The 23,804-nt window shown below is 41.6% G+C and overlaps 1 protein-coding gene across 1 annotated transcript in view; it reads left to right on the forward strand.

The window, feature by feature from the left end:
• LOC146681066 (activin receptor type-2A) overlaps positions 1–23,804 on the forward strand; it is an 82,710-nt gene that overhangs the window by 23,671 nt on the left and 35,235 nt on the right. The window contains exons 2-4 of the mRNA XM_085447342.1: positions 12,774–12,981; positions 15,195–15,328; positions 22,618–22,772. Of these exons, the coding sequence (XP_085303468.1) occupies positions 12,774–12,981; positions 15,195–15,328; positions 22,618–22,772 (497 nt within the window). The remainder of the gene's footprint in view (positions 1–12,773; positions 12,982–15,194; positions 15,329–22,617; positions 22,773–23,804) is intronic.

Consider the following 23,804-nt stretch of genomic DNA (forward strand, 5'->3'; position numbering starts at 1 on the left):
TTTTATTTTTGTTTCATTTTGACTTTTTAAAAAAAAAAAAAAAAAATTCAGTTTAGTTTTTATTAGTTTCAGTGTTACTTTTACTCTTTTTGATTATTATCTTAGTTTGGGTTAACTACAATGACCTTGGCACTTGAAAAAGTTGAAATTAGGAAACAATGCAATGAGTTTAAATTTTTTCTCAGTGAGTTGTGATGTTTTTTTTAAGGCTGTTGCAGTATCTCTCTCTCTTTAATCTGAGCTCCTGGACTGATTACATCACCTAAATGATGCCACCAACACAGACACGATGGTACGCTCGTGCCTTCAAGTCCAGTCTCGTTCCAAAAACTGAGATATGGCGTTGTAACAGGAGATTGGAAAATAAAGGTCTTTTAATATAAAGTAGGTCGAATAGTCTGTGAAAAGTTCCCACTAGAGTCACCTGGATTTTTTTAAACAATAACCTTAGTATATTTAATGAAATCATGCAAAATTTTACCTTCAAATAATGACTAGAGGTCCTGGAAGTACATGGGGCTGGTGAGTAGAAATTTTGTGCGTGTGCATTTTTGAGCCATCATAAATTCATTAGTACAGAGGGTTCTTTCAGGGCTGGTACACACTTTTAAAAACACATTCAAGCTGTTTAACAACTGCAACTGAATCAGTTTTACACCCTCTCCATGTGCCACAATCTGACAGCAAATCGTCTCAGCATCATAGCTTTACACTCACTCATTTTCCATGTGGACTTTTTTGTTTTTCCTCTATTAACGTAGTCATAACAGATACCTATTTGATAAAGTACCATCAGAGGAAGAACTGCAGCTCCAAACAAGACCTGACGGCTTATAAAACCTTTTCTGCCTGAACCCAACGCGACCCCGAAGTCATGTCAATTCTGTTTATTTCTCTGTGTGCATGTCTAAACTGGACTGGCACTCGTTGTGCTCCCTGCTTATTTCACTGCTCTGCTGCACAACTTTGGAACTGCCTCTGCTCCACGTGCATGGCTTTTCGCGGCAGTGTTCAACACCGCTCACGATTAGAAGTTTTTCTCCGACATGTAAAAGCTGCATTTAGTCATGTCTTGAGTCAGTTATCTTGGGAGGGAGAGGAGTGTCAGGTTGCATCAGGAGCAAAAAAAGAGCGTTGCCGGGAAGCCAAGAGGCCAGCTCTGCAGACGGCGTTTTGACCTGTGGTCTCAGCCCAAACGTCTTTATTCAAAGCCCATCGCTCATGCTGAGTTTCTTTTTTCTTTTTTTTTCTTTTTTACATTGCGGGTCGGGCTGATTCCCACACAAACCAGCGCCCCAAACGCCCATACATCACCTCCAATCTATTTCATCTGGGCCGCGGACGCAGATGATAAGTTGATCCTTAGAACAAATTCCATCATAACGAACAATCCTCGCTGCTGGCAGGCACACAAAAAAAGCCTTGATGAATGAGTTGTTTACCTACTTCAGTGCACGCAGTGCTGAGCGCAGGCCCAGCCCGCCAAAATGCCACTTCATTATGAGGCTGCAGAGCAAGAGTGCAGCACAGCCTGCCCCTGTGACCAGGGCCTCGCACACAGGAAATTGGATATTAGTTCCTGTATTCCTCAACAACAGTCGTCAGGCAGAAAATGCTTGGATGGGCTGTTCTCGAGTCTGAAATGTCACCTTTAAACGCCGTTATTGTCCACTGATGACAAGCTCAGGTCCCGGGTTTCTTTGTTTTTTTTTTTTGTTGTTGTTGTTGTTGTTTTGCCATATTTCTGCCCTCCACGACCCAGAGATTACTTGTCCTCCGCCATGATATAGGTTGAATCATTGTGGTGTTAACACAACTGGCAACGGCAAGGAGCCAAATATACATTTATTTTTATGAAGCAGTGGCATGTTTTCCAAACTGTGAGGCTGAAATGTGGCCCGTTTGGCAGATGTTGTTGTTGTTGTTGTTGTTTTTCCCCTTGCCTTTTTTCTTTAAACTGTAAGTGTTGCTCTTCAAACTCAGAGGGACAAAAAGGCCTCCTGCCACGCAAGCTCAAGGACTTTAAATTAATCAAACACTTCATGGGTTTCACCAGCCAGCAGAGAGAACAAAAAACCTCCGGGCGTTGGCTGGCTTCCTGCCAGAGTGGCTCAGTCGAAATTTCTCTAACATTTGGCAGGTGGTTGGTGGTCATTTCCCACCCAGCATGCACCTCGCTGGCCTGGCGACCGATCGCACCAGAACCATCTCGCTTTGCTAATAAAGAGACGTGCTAGTTCTCGTGATCCTATGTATCCCTCTCTGGACATCTGGGGAGCCATTTGAGTAACAACGTGCAGTAAAAGGAGATGAAATACAAGGTTAAAACCTTTTTAACGTGTTTCACAACTGTTCCTGTAAAAAGTTAATGCTCCGGAGGTTATGTTCCGAGCAACAACAGCAGATCATTTAGAAGAATGCAGCCTTCTCATTGATTTCAATGAAAAAGAAAAAAATCAGTCATCCAGCAAAAATGTGGAGTCTGGCTCAACTTCTGCTGCTAAACAATAAGTCGGCATCCAGCAAAAATAGTTGATTGTTGATAAATCAGAAACTCGAAGGACTGAATTCCTGGAAAATGCAGACTGTTCAGTTGTGCTTGTCGTCTGGCCTGGGACATCTGTAATCTCTCTGGCAGAAAAGTTACAGTTACAGTCTCATAAAGTATATCCCAATGCATCTGTAGATTCTGTCAAACAATTAAATAAAGTTGCATATCGTGGGGACCATAAGGTTGTCTGATTAGGAACTAAACCCTGTAGATGGGTCTTGACCGAAGCCTAGCTAAACAGTCAAAGTCATACAGGCGTAGAGACTGGTCAGCAACAAACTGCGTGTTCTGAGGAATTTTCTTTTTTATTTTCCAACTGTTTGGCCAGTGCTTGCGGGAAGTACAACTGTCGATATGTGGAATTGGTTGCAAAGGTGGTATACTGAAGAGTTGTTGGGACCTTTCATTCACATAATAGGCAACCAATGACATAAACAATGGCGCACCCAAAATCTTCTTGCTGTTGCTTTGGTCACTAGGACCCTGCAACCTCCAGCAACCACTCATCAACCACTTGAGGAACATACATTTTTCTCTAATAAGAGGAGATTGCCAGGGGATCAGTGACCAGTGGCTTTTTGAAGTAAAGAAACTGTGAGTTATGCTTGTAAAATAAGATCAAATTAGAGTGTAATTACTGCTCAGCCGTACATGACGGTATCTCAATTTCTCACATTTGCATTGCTTCAGGCACAAAAGTGCATTTTATTGGATTCATTTAAATTCAGAACTAGATTGACTGAGTCATTAAAACTGGTCCATTTTACCATGTGGACCAGGCACCTGTGGAGCCTTTTCTTATAAATATGATTTACTTACACGTGGTTATACGTTTTCTCATTGCCTTCTGCATCTTCCTGCTGCAACTCTCAAACTCAATGTCTCTCATTTGTGTGCGCCTAAAGTGACCTTTTGGCCTCCTGACAAAAAAAGATTGAATTCTCAATGCGGACTACAGATGATCAGTAATCTCCTCAAGTCGCGGCGTCTCTGCCAAGTTTGGCATCTTTTCCATCCTCTTATTACGCTCTCTCTGTTTGCAGGGTTCTTTGCAGGAATATTTGCATCCTTAGTTTATTTCTCGCCAGTTTTATAGTTCTTTAATAACGGGGAGCTTAATTGCTGTGGGGATGGGATAACATTTTGGAATAACCACTAGCAGGCAGCTGTAGCGAGGGGTGAGGAGAATAGCCCCCAGTGAATTGAGAAGTAGGTCGAGGTGTTTAGACATTTTACTGAAATGTCCGCTGCTAAAGTAGGTCACGGTTAACCTTGATAAATCTCTCGTATGGATGGAAGCGCCCGAGTAAAATCCACTGTGGTCATTTGTGCTCACAAAAAGAGAGGAGAGTGTGAAAGTAGGAAGGAAGTAGCGTTGTTTTTGTTTTCTTCTTTTTTGACGGGGATGACCAATTAAACGTCACAAAAAGTGTTCCAAGGATGAGCTGATGCATGGACTCCATATGAAGTGTAAATGGATGCTTTTCTTTTCCTGTTTAACCTGCGTGAGCTTACCTTCCAGCATAACCTCCCTGACAACCATTACTATCAATTAGCCAGGCGTGTTGATTAAGGCTAAATAGCACACCGCTGCTTTTAGCTGCTTAATTTTCCCTCCTCCGTTCATTACTTTGCTGTTACTCTTTTTTTTCCCTGTGTTTTGGTTCATTTATCTCGACACCCTGACACTTTCATTTACTTCGTAATGAATTAAATATACGTTACCAGCGTCATCGCAAAGAAAGCAGCCTTGCATTAAGAGCGTCTGTAGGCCGACCGACCTCATCACGGGTAAACAAAGTGAGCCCGTGCCGCTTGTGTTTGACATTTCCACACGTGAGATATCTTTGAGGACAGCATCTCTTTATTGCCAGCATGTGTGTTTGTGGGTGGAAGCCCTGTTATTGTATGTCCTTGCACAACCGCTCGGTGACATTATCCACTTTAGTCAACTCTGAGCTGCAACTTAGTCAGAAGATTGATTTCTCTGCTTTATATCCTTCACATCCGCCACGCTACCCGGCAGCTCTCTTGGCCACCTTTGGCGCACAGCGCTATAGACAGCCGGCCTGTACTGTCACCTCATTTCAGAGGAGTGATTGATTTGAGCTCTTAACGGCTGTATTTACAACTCGGCGCTGTATTTGCAGTTCACATAGCTCGCAGCTCTTTGAGGCAAACTGTAATACCTGAATGAAGCTGTTGACGTGTTTCATGGGAGCTAACATCTCAAGAAATAATTCATTTAAATCAGATCCCCCATGACCCCTCAGAATCAGATGAGTTCCCTTTTTGTTTTTAGACTAATTACTGTAGTATATTTAATGAAGTCATGCAAATTTTGCCTCTATACTAAGAATATTTTCTGGGTTACAGGCCTTTGAAGTACATACAGTTGAGTTGAAATTCGGTCCCTGTTAAATTTGAGCATTTTGAGCCCTCGTAACTTCATAGACATACAAATCAACTTTAAACTCATTCCAAGTTTGAGCAGCAGTATCATAGGTTTAGTACTTTCTGCGCGAGTTTAATTTTGGTGATGTGTAAAAACAGAAGCACCCATTGGCACGACGGATGTGTGATCTGATCATTCACTCGAGAAAACCAAAAGTACATTTTTGGTTAAACTAAAAAAAGTCACCATGTGGGATAGGTGGCTGCTCAAAATAAGCTGTACCATCTGAAAGGTCTCCATGTTTTCTTTTTGTTTTTATGTTGTTGTTTTTTACTTACATTGACACCAGGCGCATCATCTGGCTGGAAACAAAAAAAAGAAACACTGTAAGAAATCATGAGGTGAGGTGCTGATGTAGGTGCAGCACCCTAGTTTCAATACATACGTTTATAACATCTCTACATCATCATTGATATGTTTTTTTTAAACCCTAACCCTTTTATTTGCTTTTGTTTAAGAAAAACTGTCAGCAATAAGTTGCGTAAAAATACCAGATATAGCAAAAATATTACAAATGAAAACTCATATGTGCAAATTGATATTTAATTTCTTTTCTTTATTTAAATTTGTCAAAGGTTAACTAAAACCTCAAAATTACAAAAATAAATAAATTCTGGCAATCATTTCGTGGTTCAGGCTTCACTGTGGCAAATTTCACCCCATTGTCCTTGGAAACTTGGAAAAGTTTCACACTATGAAGGGAAAAGCTGGCATGACTACATGTAACAAATCTTGAGTGTCCGTTTTTAAAAAATAAATTAAATAACAAAATCAAAAATAATGCTTTAAAATATATGAACAAAGTGTAATATTGATCGTAATTAAATCACTCAGATGCTGCCAGTAAACTTTCAATAAAGCCCTGTCCACATATAAGGCTATTTAAAATTACATTCAGAGCTCAGTTGCTTGGGTTACACGAAGACCCTAACATATTGTCCATCCCTATCAGTCAGCAGTATCCTTGGATCTCATTGGTATCCATTTAAGTAGCTCACCTCAAAAATGAGAGAAGTTGAACTCGGGATTCGCCCTTGTTGTGTCACTTGAAGACGCACAATATTGCCGTTTTTCTACCAATGCATTGTTGGCACAGTTCCAGTGTTATCCCCACTGGTTTAAGAACCACTTGCTCCATGGTGTTCCCAGTGGACACCTTATAGATGAAAGTGCTCCAGTGCTGATCCCAAGCACAGGAGCTTCCATAGCGAGTAAAAGTGTTCTATGACCACTTTTACCTTAGTTTTTGTGTTTATCCACTTGAAAAGTCCCCACTAACATGCTGTCGCTGATGGAAAACAACAAGTTTTTGTTCCAGCACGTCAACACAAATAGACTGCTGACACTTTGGCTTCAGATACCGAACCGAGCGTAGCGTAGCATAGCAGATGTTACACCCTTATTATTCACTCTAAGCCCTTAAGGTTCGATATTCAGATTGACAGTGTAAAGAATGAATGGAAAGCACCACAGATTTGGTCAAAAAACAGTTGGTCTCACAGCTGGAGCAACATTATTATCATTTTAGCCATTTTCAAAAAAGATAAAGTCAAAACATGAGTTGTTTAAGCTTCTCTTTGCCATAAACGGCAAGATAGCGGGTAGATTGGTGTTTGGTCTCACAAATCAACCTTATCTCAAACTTGTGAGCCATTTTTTTTTTTTTACTCTCTTCTGGGCTTTATTTATCCAACTGGAGTGCACAAGTATGCAGCAATGTTTGCTCTGTGCTGAACGCTTGTTTTATTAAGACTTCCTTGTAATGAAGTTGCTTATCAGGCTGCCTGCACTCAGTGGAAACCATCCCATGCTTGATAGAAACTGCATTTTCCAAGCACCGCGACGTGACGTCCACGGGGGATCAGCGCTAGCACAGCTAATGCAGTCGCACCAGAAGTGGCTAATGAGCTAACCTTCCGCTTTACCTCGGCGTACCTCTCCATCATTAGCGCCTTCAGCTCCCACGAGAGGCCAGTGAGGCGAGTGGTGCATTCATCCCCATCTAGGAAGCAGAGAAATAATAGAAAGCAGGCGCCATACAGTGAACACTTAAACTGCTAAAGGGCTGATTGGAGTGGATAAGTGTAGCAAAACACCACCAGGGATTTTGCCATTTGTATTTAGATGCATGCGTAACATCATAGGTTATTCAAGGATAGGATCTTTCAGGGAAAGCATCAACTCGCCTTCCTTATCTGTCACTGCCTTCAGGGAATCTGCGGTTGGAAAATTTGGTCTTCCCACCTTTATTTATTTATTTTTTTGGTTGGTTTTTGGTTCATCATTCTTCGCCGGTCAAAGAAAACAAATTTCCTTTCCTTTTTTTTTTTTTTTTAAATTTTCCCCTCAACCTCCAGATGTGGCTTGGAACCCAACTGCAACCAAACAACAACCTAAAGGCATGATGGGATGTCTGAAGGGAGTGTTGCTTTTGCTGTGTTTTATGCAAATGTATAATGGCTGTGACAGGAAAACCAGGCTTTTCAACAACTCTTTGTCACGTATAATCCCCACTGCAGATGTGAATGTTTTGCTGGAGGGTGTCTTGGCAGGAGTTTGTGTTTTCAGGGGGAAGAAAAAAAAAAGTTGTTAATTTGGCCGGCTCAAGCATCGACATTTACCAATCTTGTTTACCTTAATTTGGCACGATCGCTGCAGTAGAGTAGGTTTTTTTTTTTATTATTATCTTGAAAAGGAGTGAAATGCACATAGATACAAACCTAGAAAGTTTTAAATGTGTTTATTTGTGGGAGGAGTAGGAGGGTTGGGAGGGAAAATGAAGACCGCATAAACCACACGTCAGATGAGGTAATCTTCCCCGTGGCGTTATTTCTGCTATAATGCACGTTAGGGCAAATTCCTTTTTTCCCCCCTGTACAGTCACATATCCGTGACTTTATTCCACTGTAGATTTTTTTCCTTTGCATCATTACACATTAGCATACTGCATACTTATTTTTCCTGTGCTTGTGTTATTTTTGTTTGGGGGGGGTTAAGGCTGAAAGGCAGTACGCAGTGTACATCTTGGCATTTTCTCTGAAGTTGGCTAGATGTTCCGTTTTCTTGTCAAAGCAACCTTTGAGGACAAACTGAGGTCAGGATAAAGTAAAAGAGCTGCAGCAGTTCGCAGGAAACTAAATTCTGATGTTTGTGTTAATTGCTGTTGGAAGCAGCCACCAGACTCCATTGACAAAAACAGCAATTTTACTCCTAAAGACACATTTACAATAACGAGTGTTTGTTTGGGTAAGCTGGGATGGTTTGGTTTCTTTGAAGTGGTTTTTGTACAGAAACGCCTGTGGTTCATGGGTGAAAGTAAAAAAAAAAAAAAAAACAATTTTAAGAAATTCAGGTGTGTGCTGTTTTTAGGTCATTTTCTCTGTTTTACTTTTCCACTGGAAGCTGAAACCATTTTATTGCTCTCTGGGCTCCATTAACAAAAGTAGTAATTTTACTATTAAGAACACAGGAGTCGATGGTTTACCGCTGCCTGTTTTCCTTGCACCATGGAATGATTAGAACAGTTTTAAAAGCCTAATTTGAAAGTGAACCCAACGCTAAATGAATACCAGTGGACAGGCAACCATAGGCAAAATAAAAAAGGATATAGTTCTTTGTTATACCAACTGTCTGGTGCTGGAGGAACGGCACTGGACAACAAAGTTGACTTCACATGCACTGTCCCAAGCCTTTTCTCCCAGTTTTGCAGCTTTTGCACCATCACGGCAAGGCCGAAGACATAACTGTACCATCATGTCATCGAATCAGAGACTCACAGATAGATGTTGCAACAATTTGAAAACATTGTTATTGTTGTTACAGTGGTCATCTACCAATCAGCAGACTTGTGTTTAGATTTCCATGTATGCCAAAGTATCCTCAAGCAAGATACTGACCCTCGAGTTGCCTGGGATGCATCTGTCAGAGTGTGAGTGTGTGAATGTTAAAATATATGTTCTTGTATAAATGAGTGTGTGAATGGATGAATAAGGAGTGGAGTGGGGGCCATAAATGGAAACAATAGCCCACTCTACAGAATAAATGCCTTATGTAACACAACATCAAACTAACATCCTCTAAGTCATGGAAACGTATTGATGTATCTTAAAGTCATTTGTTGTTGGAATGTGCAGCTGGAGAATTGCTTTATATAATCCAACACCAACTTACACTGTATTGCCAAAAGTATTCACTTATCCATCCACATCAGTAGCTCAATGAATTGCAGCGTGGTACCGTGATAGGATGCCACATGTGAAAAAAGTCCAGTCATGAAATTTCCTCATTACTAGATTTTCCACAGGCCACTATTAGTGGTATAGCAAAGCAACTCAGCCACAAAGTGGTAGGCCATGTAAAATCACAGAGCGGGGTCAGCAGGTGTTCTGGTCGCCAATACTGCAGATCTCCAAATTCATGCGGCCTTCAGATTAGCTTAGAACCGGTGCGTAGAGAGGAATGTGTTTCCATGGCTGAGCAGCTGTAGCCTTACATCACCAAGCACAGCGCAACGCATTGGATGCAGTGGTGTAAAGCATGCTGCCACTGGACTGTAGAGCAGTGGAGACACATTCTCTGGAGTGATCAATCACACTTCTCCGTCCAACATTCCAATGGACGGGTTCAGGTTTGGCGGTTGCCAGGGGAACGGTACTAAACGATATTTGACTGCTTTGTGCAAAGTGTAAAGTTTGTTGGAGGGGGGATTGTGGTGTGGGGTTGTTTTTCAGCAGTTGGGCTCGGCCTCTTAGTTTCAGTGAAAGCAACTCATGCACTAATGCTTCAGCATACCAAGACATTTTAGACAATTTCATGCTCCCAACTTTGTGGGAACAGTTTGAGGATGGCCCCTTCCTGCTCCAACATGACTGCACACCAGTGCACAAAGCAAGGTCCATAAAGACATGGATGAGCGAGTTTGGTGTCGAAGAACTTGACTGGCCTGCACAGAGTCCTGACCTCAACCAGGTAGAACACCTTTGAGATGAATTAGAGTGGAGACTGTGAGCCAGGACTTCTCACCCAACAATGTCTGACCTCACAAATGCGCTTCTGGAAGAACGGTCAAGGATTCTCATAAGCACCCTCCTAAACCTTGTCTTTGAGGAAAGCCTTCCCAAAAGAATTGAATTGTACTGCTATGTAACTCATGGACATGCATTAAAATTGATTGCTGTAAAAGTTGCTGGTAACATTAGCTACCATATAGAAAAGTACAGTTGTTTAGTTTTTTTTGAGAACCAATTATTTCAGCTTTGCTCATTCAGCAGCCCCAACTATCTTTCTCCTCTCACTCCCTCTTTACTTGAGCCATTTCCTTTCAATCACGCAGACAGCACTTCACAGTTGCACCTGTTGCTGTGAAATAGTTTGGGGCTTCATGGGAAATGGATTTGACGAGAGAGAAAATGCTGTCGGTGCTGGTAAGAGGCAGCGTGACCTCGCCTGCCAGTAAAGTAGCCATTCTCCTCTCACTTCCATCTGCAGCTGTTAATGTCGTTGAAAAGAGACCTGCGACGCTTCTGGGGGACCCGGCTGGCATTAACTGGCTTTACTTAAGCAGCCATTTTATTGAAAAATACATGATATTTCTAAAGTTAACCTCCATTACGCAAGCTAAGCTCTAATTTCTGAAAGCTACTGTGACTGCAGACACGGTCAGGACTCTTCTCCTCTGCGACGTGATTTCACTGGCAGAGGAGAGCGGATAATGATCCCATAAATTGGAACATTATTTTCTATTTGTCTGCTTTTTTCTTAAATTACAGTGTGCTTTTGAGACATTAAAAGCAGCAATAAACAAAAGGCAATTAGGTCAAGAGCGCAAATCCTACAAGGGTGGAACAATTTAACAAAAACAAAAAACAGACAATTAAGAGTGAATTAAACGGGTATAAAGAGATAAATAACAAATCCTGTTTGTTTAAAAATGTCCAGCTAACAGCCTCTACTTTAGTGGCTTTTCTCACTCTTCATCCGAAAGGCCACAAATCTCACTAATTGCACATTTAGCAGCAACAAAAAACAGAAGCCATGTATCATTTGTATATCTGCTGAATGTTGACTCCAGAGTTGGATACCAGTGCCTCATTTTAATAGCTTTAATTGACTTATATAAACAGACTGAGGTAGCTCAGAGCCTTTTGACAGCGCACACCATTTCCATGTCTTTGAAATTGTATTTATCTGTTGTATTGTGGTCTGACAAAGATTTTCATCAATATGAATCCTATATATAAAAGCTTACAAGATTACCAATTGGTTGAGGCAACACTGATTGTCTCAAGGTGCTTTACATTTTAAGGTGGAGACCCTCCAATAACACAGAGAAAACCCCAACAATCAGATGACCCCCTTTGAACAAGCACCTGGCAACAGTGGGAATGAAAAACTCATTTTTAACTGGAAGAAACCATCAGCAAAACCAGGCTCAGGGAGGGGCAGCTATCTGCCATGACTGGCTGGGGGAGAGGAGGGGGACAGGACAAAGACACACTGTGGAAGAGAGCTAAAGCTTAATAATGACTAATGATTAAATGCAGAGTGGTGTATAAGCGCACACATACAACCTGATTAATAGACTTGCGAATGTTGTACCATGGAAACCTGGCTTTGTACAATCAGCGTCAAGTACTGTAGTACAAAGCAGCAGTATGGAGGCCTTGACACCCCTAATTTCTTTATATTTTGCTAGGAAAATACGAAATGGGTGCAAGCACATATGCAAAGATACAGGGAAATAGAGCATATAAGGCATATACACCTCTGCAAATATATTTGCAATCAGTGGCTGTCGGGTAACTCTAGCAAAGATTTTTGTTTTTTTTGCTACATCTCGACAGCAAATGGCAGCAAGCTGGCTGTGGAAGGTAGAATTCAACAGAAATGCGTAAAACGAAAAGGAAATTTAGCATAAAGGAGCTCAGAAACTCTTTCGGTTTCATTTCATGGCTTAAAAACTGAATGGACAAATTTAGAGGACTAAGAGTCAAAATTTCTTTATTTCACTTTGTAGCAGCACAAACCAAATAATGTGGGAAGTAATCTTTGTTTCCTGTGTGTCTGGGCTGTTTAGCTTGCAGCGCCAGGAAGCAGGCAAACAGCGGCTGACTATCCTCAGACTTGTCAGCAGTCTAAACTGGACTAAATCTCTGACAGGTGATGAGAGGCAGCGGCAGCAATGCTAAACTGACAAGCTGTCATGCAGTTATTTCCCTGGATATCAGTTTGTTGCCTGCAGGCTTCATCCGCAGGAAATCAGAGTCCCTTTTATTTTGGCGGGGAGAGAAGTCGATCGTCCCTGCTCTGCTTTTGTTTGTGGACAGGAACTTTTGTTTTTTTGTTCCTCCAGTAACTGCCATTTTTATTTTTTTAACGCTTTTATTTTTTCATTGGTGTATTGATTCAGAGGCATTCTGGGAGTCCACATAGAAAAGTACCAGAGAAGTGAATTTTTATTATTGAGAAATGTTTTATGACTTCACTTCATTTTATATGTGGAGGCTGTAAAGAAATGTCCTTCCACCAGTTATTGATACACAGCTAAATTATCTTCTTTGTCAGTGACAAGGAAGGAGAGCAACTCTTACACCTCGCAGCCACAGCGGTTGTAAATTTCCTCATTCAAAAGTTTCTTTCATGAGTGTTTGAGACTTCACCTGACAACATGTTTGATAGAGTAATTTATCTTCCCCTGCAAGAGTCAACAATGCTCTTCTTCAAATTAAAAGGAAAGAAATTAAAGAATAACCTCTTTGTCCTCTCCAGGCGCCATCCTGGGACGCTCAGAGACGCAGGAGTGTGCCTACTACAACTCCAGCTGGGAGAAGGAGCGGACTAACCGCAGCGGCATCGAACCCTGCTATGGCGAGAAAGACAAGAGGCGGCACTGTTTCGCCACATGGAAAAATGTCTCCGGGACTGTGGAGATTGTCAAGCAGGGATGCTGGTTGGATGATGTCAACTGCTACGACAGGTAAGCAGGAAACATTTACGGGGAGGGTAAAAAAGCATTTTAAAGATATGCTGAACAAATATGTGAGTTTTACTGCTTTGGTGTGGTCAGCTGTGTGTTAAACTGCCATTTATTGTGGCTGGACATGGCTTTAGTTGAAAGGTTGAACATCAAACAACCAATCAACCTTCAATCATCATCCAACCTGCCAATTATTCTCTCTCCCTATCCACCCACCAACCAATCGACAACACTACCTACCTAACTACCCAACCAGCTAGCCACCCAATCATTGACTCTATCAGTCAAACAAATTACCCTCCTACCAGGCAATCGACCAGACCCCCTACCCACCAACCCACTCTGCATACCAACCAATTATTCCAATAGTTACCTGCCCACTGCCACCCTGGCTTCCTACCTATCAACTAACCACCACATGTAATTACCACTACACCTGTTTATCCGCCCACTTACCTTCTTACATTGCTACCTATCTAGCTTTTCAACCATCACACCTGCCTACCCACTGAATCAACCTATCTATGACACTTGTGTATCCACCTGCCTCCCTCCTTTGTTTCCTTATTATTTCCTTATTATTTTAATATTCATTCCACTTCAGCTTCCAGTTTGCCTGCCTAATATCTGTCTAACATGAGAAATTAAAGAGGGAAAAAAAAGCAAAATTTGGGGGTTGTTTTATCTGATAAAATTGAAGTAGGTCACATGACTTTGGTTTAATATTGAGGGGGGAAAAACAACCATCTAACTTCCCATTTTGGTTTCAGATAACAGTCTGGCTGAAGTAACAGTGCAAAAAGGAAACAAAGAAAATTATTTTTGTTTATTTATTTATATTATAATTCGTCTTTGATTACCACATGCATAACATATTACTGGGAAAGCGGAGTGTGTCTTAGTAGGTACTGTGGACTAAATGACCTGCTATAGTCATAGTATAAGCACACAGCAAGCATCATTGATGGGCATGTAGGGCAAATTTGGATTATTTTGAACTGCGAATCATGCATAGCTACTCTAATAGGGTCCAAGAATAAAAATATGGATGTTAGCAGAATAGTCCCACTTTAAGATTTACATTGTTCAAACAGTGCAGTGGTTTCCTAATAACCTTCCCACGCCTGTCTAAACTTTAAATAAAATACAGGACACTGTATAAAAAACACTGAGTATATACAATAAAGTGGCTTTATAAATAGCAAGCAGAATAGCTCATGAAGTCCAGTTAAAGTAAATAAACTGTAGTTTGATTACATTTCTGTGTATTTACATTTGGGTTTTCGCATCCAGCAGACTCCCTTTAACCTTAAAAACATAAGAAATCTCAGCTGATGATTTTAAGGGAACTTTCTGCTGTCACTAGAAGGTTGCATGGTATAAAATAGTAGTTAAATTCCCATCAGTAAGTAACAGAATACGGGAAATATCAAACTTTAACCAGACATGCGTGCGCTCTAAGAGGGTGAGCTTTTAATGGTGGCAGGGGTTGTTGCTGAGAAGCTGCCCATTAATTTCTGCACTGCCTCTGAATCAGGACAAAAGCAGCAGCCTCAACTCTAAATACATTTAAAATCACCTTGAGCATAATTTGTGTCCCTGTGTGAGATTCCACATCCAAATGGCTGCATTTTAATTACCACGCGCGAGGGAGCCTGAACCACAGCGTGAATTATGCGTCCACATCCAGGACGGTAAACAGATGATGATGATAATAAGAGATTATTATAGTTTGTCCCAGAGTAAAGCATCACCCTGGCCGCGGATACCGGTTTGAGCCAGTTCTGTTTTCCTTTTTGATTCCCGAACGATAAAGTTGTTGTCGGATGTGTAGCCCGCACAGTTCGGGGTACCTCTGCTCAGACGGCGCCGCCTCACCTCCCTGGAGAGTCCAGAGCAAATCGAGGGCGGCTGCCACTTCCTTTGGCTTTTATCTGATGGCTGCGTGAGTGTGAGAAGAGAGAGCAAGCGCGATTGTCGGCATCCATGTTCGCATGTGTAGGAGTTATTTTATAAATGTTTTGTTTCATGTCCTCTGTTGCAGCAGCGAGGGAATGGAAAGCGGTGTTTGTTTGTTGTGTGTGTTTTCTTTTTTTCTTTTTTTTGCGTAACGTCTCCTGGAGTGAGTGCATGTTCAAAATAGCTCCCATGTCCTTTTGCAGTGCATGGAGAGGATTGAGTGTTTCTGATTTCCACCTCTGTGTCCTCTGCAGTAACGAGTGCGTGGAGAGGAAGGAGAGTCCCGATGTTTTCTTCTGCTGCTGTGAAGGCAACATGTGCAACGAGAGGTTCCTGTACGCCCCTGAAGCGCCCCCGCAGAGCGACCCGCACCATTCGACCGCCTACAGTATGTACAGTCCAGCACGCTCACTGAAAATGACGACTTCTCAGCGGGCGCAAACGCTTTCTTTTAGTCAGAGCTGCAGTTTGTTTGCTAGGCTTGAGCTTAATGCTTTAATATATGTTTAATGAGTTCCTGGAAAGTTGTAAATTCATGCTATATGCTATTAATCTTTTCTGAGTTACAGGCACTCGAACTGCACAAGGGTTGGTCCATATTTGGCACTGAGCATCAGCCAGAGCTCTTTTCAATGCTTGTTGCTTTTACTCACTTCACTGAACTTTAGAGGGGAGCATCCAGTTGCTGTGTTCAGTGCATTGTCCTCATCTGCCGGTGTACACTCAGATCTTGCTTTGATCCTGAGATATTTTTTTTAGGTTTATGAAAAACGTATTCAGGGCTTGATCCCTGCAATAGGTCCAAACTATTATATACAACATGCGGACATCAATACTTCTCATTATTAGTAATGATGTCTTAATATCTATTATCCATATTGCGGTTGAGATGCCTCTTTGGTTCATCAGTCAGGTGCTCTCCGGTAAGGCGCCACTTGACTTTGCTTTTTTGATTTGAGTGTAGTGATGTGAACATCCTCTATTTTTGTAAAACAACATAAATAGGATGTTCAGTGTTTCTCACACTGTGGGACCAGGAGGAAAATATGGAGTAAAATTAAGTGGAATGGTAGCAATTGGCTGGGTCTTTTTGGAGTGAAAAATCATATTAAGAGTTTTAACTGTCATTTCAATTAAATTCGACTTGGAACTTTTTTTAAAATGTCACTGAATGCGAAGCAGTCACACAGGCGTAGAGATGAGGCTGTGACTCCCTGGCAACCTCTGGTCACTGAGGTAAAATGTGTATTCCTCCACCAGTTGCCGAGCGGTTGCTGGAGTTTGTTGGTAATCATTACCATGAAATCGATTGTTTTAGTGAATCATCCTATTTGCAATCTTTTGCTTCCTTTGGCTAATAGCAGATCGCTATGATCGCCTATAGTTTGCATGAAAGATCGGCAATTTGTCTCCAACTTCTTGCTGAGCAATAATGAAACTTCAAAATAAAAAAGTGCAATGGAAACAGAACACATAAAAGTGCCTTACTACTTACTGTTTCAAATGGTGCAACTTTTACTTTGAGGTCAGAAGATACCAGCTTCACCACCACTCTGCAAGCAGTTGGCAAGTGTTTGCAGACAAGTCGCCATCTTCTGTGCAAACAACAGGTGACCACCTGCTGCAATCGCAAGGTGGTTAGTGGAGCAGCACCAAGACCAAGTAAAATTGTGTCTGAAAGATGCTGCATAAATAAACTTGGAGAAAAAACAAGGGACCAAATGGCAACAAGCAGACTCCCGCAAACAACTCACCAACTTGTCAGGGAATCTCTTGCAAATGGTTGTTACTGGGGATCATTGACTGGTCTCATAGTCGAGCACAAACATACGAGCGTACTGAGTAATTTGTTATTTTTTAGCAACCTGTGGTGGTGGTCGCCAGCTGATCTCTACGCCTGAGTCAGTGGGGCATTGGAAACACTCAGGCCAACCAAAATGTGGTGATTCACCTTACAATAGCTCTGTTAGTGTGTTTCTCCATTCTTTATGTATAATATTTGACTATATTAGAAATGTCTTTTGCCCCAGAAGGAATTTTGGCTAGAGAATGAACCTGGTATCAAAATGTAGATAAGAAAAGGAGTCCTTTCATATACTGTAACTTGTTTTGAGCAGCCACCTGTCTCCCATGGTGATATATGACCCTTTGAAGTTCACCCAAAATACACTTTTTGAAGTTTTCTCCAGTGAAAAATCAGAAAACAGATCAAACATCCAGGATCCCAGTCCTTTTTTCCGTTCTCTCCATGTCACAGATATTATATCAGTGCAGTTTTGCTATCAAAGCTGTGAATATATTCCGTTATATCAACTAATCAGCTAATCTCTGATAGAATACCCATAAGTGTTTCGAGGGCCTATGAATTTATAAGTATTCATACTATCGAGGTAAAATATTTCGTGAAAAAGATTAAAGTTATAATACACACATATTAACTGATTGTGAGGTGCTCACGGCTTGGTTTGATTGGTTTTATATTAAAACCCCAACTTATCAACTTCGTACCTCAGTACTTGTTTGGAAGGTTATTTCTAAAGTTATTCCTATCAACTTTGTTTCTATAGCATGGCTCATGAATAAAAAAATATACCTTAAGCAAACAATCAGAAGCACATACAAGTTATTTCTACAATCTGGAGACATCCGGGCTTTTATTTTGAAAGCCTTACCTTGCACAAAGGGTGTGATGTAAGAAATTATGGAGGGCTGCCATCAACTGAGCTTCCTTCCAGGTGTTCAGGGCTGGAATGATGATTAAAAAGTGAATACAGGTTTGAGGGAGGCATGTCTGGGCTTTGTGTGGTTCTCACCTGCACTAAACGAAGCATCGGGAAAAATATTTAAGCGAATATGTGAATCATTTATTTGTAATGAAGTGGAAATATTGCAAAAGATTTCACATCAGTATGTATTCATGGTTCTGAATATCCACTGAGCTTAGTAACTGATATATTATAGAAGAATATAAGATCAATGCATCCCTAAGAACATGATTCAGACTCCTTTTTTAGCCCATTTCAATGCAATGGAATTTATTTTAAAAAACAAAAATGTTAAAAAAAACAATGTGTTTACCTCCTTGAATAGGAATGGAAATGAGACATTAAACTAGCTTACATGTAAAGTCCAGACAGCCTCATAATGTGGGTTAAATGGTGAATGTAAATGCAGCAATGCTGATGATATCAGCGTTAAGTGTAGTGGCTCTGCACAGTAATGAATGTGGAAAAAAAATTGAGCGAAGCATGAGATCAAGTAGGAAATGAAGACTGACCACAGCTGGGGCAGATCTGCGACCTCAGTGCCAGTCCACATCAGCTCACAGCTCAGCTGACACATCTATTGGACAGCGTCATCTTATAACTCGGCTTTAGTCTGCTTTCATTTGCTGCTGCCACTGCCCCTGCAAGCTACTTGGCAAACCCACCTCTGCCCATCTCCACCTTTCATGCTGTATTCGGCTAAAATCATTCCAAATCTGTCAACTATCCTGTGAGGGAGTCACGCTGCCGATCTTAGTGGAACTATGCACCAATTGCTATTTTCTTCTCGATAATGACACTCTGAATTAACTGAACATCGGGGCTGCTACGATTTGTCGCCATAATCGACGAAACGGATAATAAAAATTTGTTGATGCAGAATGTTTATTGACAACACGTCGTATTCTAAAACCACATAAGTGTGTTTTATAACCAAAATAAAATTCAAACAGCCCTCCTCCCCACCTCTGCTGCTGCACTTATATTTCCATCAGGTATGCGAAAGCACAAGGCCGAACTACCTGCAGCATGTGTCAAAAAGTGTCCTCAGACGTCTCCAAGCCCCAGGCAGCCAACCCACTCATTTTTATTTCACAGGAAAAAATCTTTCTTTCTTTTTCATGTTTTTTTTTTTTTTTTTTAACTTCCATTGGGTTCTCCGCCTACTGATACCAGCCTGACCCTCACCTTTAAGGCCAGCAGCCTTGTGAGTAATGAAGCTCATCCTTTGGGGTCAAGGCCGGGTCACAACTAAATCCAAATAATCTATTAGTAGAGAAGCTAGCAGACAAAACGGCTACCGATGGAAATCAGAACAGAAATTTGTACATTTTCCTGTTATTCTTGGCCATTTTGTCAACAAACATGTTTAACGTGAGTAGATTCAACCCTGCTTCAATAATAAAATGAATAGAAATGATTTCAGACCTCAGACATCTTTTAAACGCAAGAGAAATCTTTAATTTAGGACTGGCAGGAAATTAATCAAACTTTATTTGTATAGCGTTTTTCATGCAGGTTAGTAAAGTTCACAGTCCTTCACTGTAAAGCAGGAAATTAGACAAAACTGGGGGTTATGTGCTATTATGGGTAATTTAATATAAGTTAAAGAGACAAGCGATCAAAGGAATAAATTAATCAATTAGGAGTACAGTATTTATAAGTATATAAATAAAATGAATGAAAAAGATGTACTTATCCCTGAATTTAGTATAACAGGAGGTTAAAGCACATTCAGGTACCGGTGATTAATGCTTCACCAACCAGTGGTGTCCTTGCGCTCATCAGTTTGCAGCTGAAGTGTCTGGCAGGCCCGTCTGTCTCACCCTTTAAATCTGACTTTGTGAAACCTGCAGACTTCCTGTAGAGGAACAACTTTCCACAACGTCCCGACAAACACCCTCAGGGTCCCACAATGCAGCTGGTGCAGTCCTGTCGGCACCTACCCCCTCCCTCACGCCTTTCTTCACTTCCCTGCTCTCAGAGGGCGGCAGCGGCGGGTCGGCGTCCGAGCGTCGGCGTTTTGACAGCGCTGCCGAATCAGACGGCCGCTTTGTGACGGGAGGACAGGCTGAGCGAGCAGGCGTCACCCTGCGCCTCCTGCAGGGGTCGGGCACAGTTCAGAGCTGTTATTTTTGGCAGGCGGATTACGTTATGTCACGAGATGGATTTGCTAATCCTGCTGTGCGTGTGTGTGTTTGTGTGCGCTTATGTGCGCTGATATGATCTCTAAGCACGGTGGCTGTAAGCAGGGTTAGAGCTGCATTTAGAGATGGAGGCCCAGCGTGAGGCCAGCTAGGAAGGCTGTGTACTCTTGTCTTTGTTTGGCTGATCCTGGAGCAGTTTCTTCTGAGAGTTTCAGTCGCTGTGGGCTCGTTTCTCTCTGCAATATAAAGTCCTGCACTCTTGTGGAAAGAGAAAAACCAGAGCTTCAAGAGGAAAGAAGTCAGAAATGTCTTTTGTGAAGTATAGCACAATTTAAAAATACTGAAATATAAAATATAATACAGAAACCGATGATACCAGTGTAGGAGAGGAAAAACCTTCACATGTTAAATCATTAAATGTTTAGAACCTCTATAAATCAGGCATTCTTCATGCCGCTCTGCAAATTGACTTCATGGAGATATTTTCTGTGTATGATCAGGAAGACTGCCCCACACTCCTTTCTGTGGCCGTTACCACATTTGTAACCAAGAGGATGTTGGCCGTGTTTTTGTTGTTGTGGCTGGTTTAGGATCCAACAAGCTTGACGTGACTCTGTGCTTTGTGATAGGCGCTTCAATGGAAGGGAGGTCTATCTGAATTGGAGGATCTGATATTATCACCAATCAGAATAAACGTAATCTTAGATTAAATAAATCATTATGACGATCTCCTGAAGTTCAAACTGAGCATCAGAATGGGGAAGGATGATTTAAGTGACTGTGCTGTAATGTGGGATATTTTCATGGAACTCTTTGGACCCCTTAGTACCAACAGAGCATCATTTAAACACCACAAACCTACCTGAGTGTTGTTCCTGACCATGTCTATCCCTTTATGTCTACCATCTTCTGATGGGTAATACACCATGTCACAAAGCTCAGATCATCTCAAACTGGTTTCTTGAACATGACATTGAGTTCACTGTACTCCCAACGGCCTCCACAGTCACCAGATCTCAATCCAGTTAGAGCACATTTAAGATGTGGTGGAACAGCAGATTCTTATCGTCCATGTGCAGTCAACAAATCTGCAGCAACTGTGTCATGCTGTCACATCAAAATCTCTAAACATTGTTTCCAGCTTCTTGTTAAGTATGTACCATGAAGAATTGAAACAGCATTGAAGGCAAAATTGGGTCAACCTGCAATAAAAAGCCTCAGGTGAAAGTATAATTGTCATTTTTTATTAGGTGGGAGGCAGGCAACATGATGGGGTCTTTAACATCTCATATGATGCTTTTCAAGCACTGTGAATAGAAGTTAGATGTTATTATCATGAATAAAAAAGGATGCAATGCTTTCATGAGGTGTTTTGGGTGCTTAAATGCTAGAAATGGGTCATTAAAACTTCACTGGTAGGTGGTTGCTAAGCAACATGATGATTTTATAATATCTGGTATAGATAAGAACCTTCGGGGGCCTGAGATGTACACGTGTGGCAAGTTTGGTTGCTCAATCCCTGATGGTGTATGAGTTGTGAGAGATTCGGTGTTCTTGCATGTCCACCCTTTGAGGCATATCGAGAACTATCAGTTCCAACAGGTTGCAAATAAGTTGAGCAATTCTGTATTATTTTAACGCTCGGGCACGGTTTATCTTACTGCCAGGAACCTGATGAAGGCCACAAGTCGAGACACGTCAGCGAATCAGTGAAGTTGTTCTTTACACACAAAGTGCTGCTGGTGTTTTAACATATTCAGATCTGTCGTGCTCTCCCTGCACTTTGAAAGTAGGTGAGGTTGTGGCAGAAAGCACCACTTTGTCTCTCCTTCAAGTACTCCACTTGTAGACGGAGCCTGTCGTATACAGCGTTAACAGAAACTCACTGATTTTGGAGTTGTACAGGGCACCGCACACCTTAAATTCATCGCACGTTCAATTCAACAATGACAGAACCCTCAGTTTTGCCCTGTTGTCATTTATCTGTTATTTATTTTTTATTTATTCACGATTTTACTGTCCAATTTAAACAACTTAGCAATAGCCAATTTACCAACTCCTATATTCTTTCTATTTATTTCATATGCTGCCTTGAGAGTTTGGTTGAACAAAAATGCACCGTGGCGATCTATTATCATGGCTCCTCACTTCAGCTGAAGTTTGTTTGTCTAGTCGTGCACATTGGTCATTTTTGTAGAACTATTAAAAGAGACGTGTTGAGCAATGAAGTCTTTCTAATATTTCTGCCTCTGTTACACACTGAAGCCTAATTTAGTTGGCTTTTCCTTATGGGACCCTTGGGTCACGCGTAGTTTAAATCCCACTGGGCATTTTGAACATCTAATGCTTGTTTTTACAGCTTGAAATATTAAAAACAAAACCCCAAAAGGTACTAATCCAGCGAAAGAAAGCATGTCCTTTGCATTCCACCTGGAGATTTGTGCTTCAGAAGGTTGAGTGTCGATATTTCACAGCTTTCATTACATATGCAGTATAAAAGGTGGACATAATCACCATGATTTCAGACACTGTTTCAATCACAAAGCTTTAAGATGAGCATTTTCATTGTTACCATCTTGGTGTTGAACATACCAGATAATCCTCCTTTCTAATTCTAATTATGACTATGATTTGTAAAAGTTACCTATATCATTTATTCGCTATGACCTGAAAATGGTGATCGAGTCCATGAGCTCATGAACAATGTGGTTACAAAGCGAGGGAGCTCAGACTGACTTATATAATGTCTGTTTCTCCTCTCACAGCCACCTCCAACCCGTTCTCCCAGAAGCCCCAGCTCTTCAGCACCCTGCTTTACTCACTGGTTCCCATCATAGGCCTGGCCGCGGTCGTCCTCTTCTCCTTCTGGATGTGGAGGCACCACAAACTGGCGTACCCAGCTGCCCTCGTCCCCACACATGTAAGTCCCACCAGAGTCCAGCCCATCACTGCTTTAATCCCGGTTTGTCTCTCTGTCTTCACGTTTGCTCGTCGCTGTCGTCTGATTTCAGAGGTCACCTGTCAGTCACACAGCGTGGCGAGGCTGCGGTGTCCTCTTTCTTCAAAGTTGCTTGCTGATGCAGTTAGTTTCTCTTTCTGTCTGTTCAGCCTCGGTGACCATCAGGTCTGACTTCCATCTGTTAATTGCAAACAAAGGGGAAATGTAAAACCAGTCAGTTCCTGCATGTCAGAGGATTCGTCCTCTGATACCTGAAAGTTCGGTTAAATTTATTACAAGAGACGTCCGTATGTGGTCTGAGGTTAATATTTATTTCTGACATGACTTCATCAGTTGCTCGCTTTTAAAAAGGTTGTGCATTATTTGAAGTTTGCAGTCAGGTGCAGTGTGCACACTGCCTTCTCTGTTTAACCAACCTTCAGCTTCACCACTGTTCCACTTCCATCAGTGGGCTTCAACAGCCTTGGCCTCTCCTGCCCTGCGCAGCCGAGGGACGGAGCGATGGTCATCCAGAGCTGACACGCTGTGCTGAGAGTTTACGTCTGGATAATTGCTTTTACAATTTCTTATTTCAGTCCTGTTTAGAAGGATGAGAGGAGCCCTGGTTCTGTCTTTTTCTTTTTCCTGCGGGTCTCTTTTCAGAGCAAACTCATCTCAGACTCGCTTTTAATTCACCACATTGAGGAGTCAGGAGATGAGCCGAACTGTATTGTTGAGAGTGTGTCAGACAGGCTTTTAATCACACACAAGTGCGATTAGTCTGATCAAAAAATACCTGTGCCCTTTTTTTGGGGGGTTATTTACAATTAGCCCTGTTCCATATCAGATTATCCCTAGTGAAATTGTCACACTGCAATGTCATTGCTATAGCAATGGTTTACGTTACTTAGTGGACAAAACAATGAAATAAGCCCGGGCATGTCTGAGGAAGAGACTGTGTCACCTTGCGAAGTTTATTTAATACCTGGAAACAGAGATACTTCGACAAACTCG

The sequence above is a fragment of the Copadichromis virginalis genome, linkage group LG23 (assembly GCF_057382275.1).
Source record: "Copadichromis virginalis isolate Kocher_CV1m ecotype Utaka linkage group LG23, C_Virginalis_male_GT1.1, whole genome shotgun sequence".
Taxonomy (NCBI): domain Eukaryota; kingdom Metazoa; phylum Chordata; class Actinopteri; order Cichliformes; family Cichlidae; genus Copadichromis; species Copadichromis virginalis.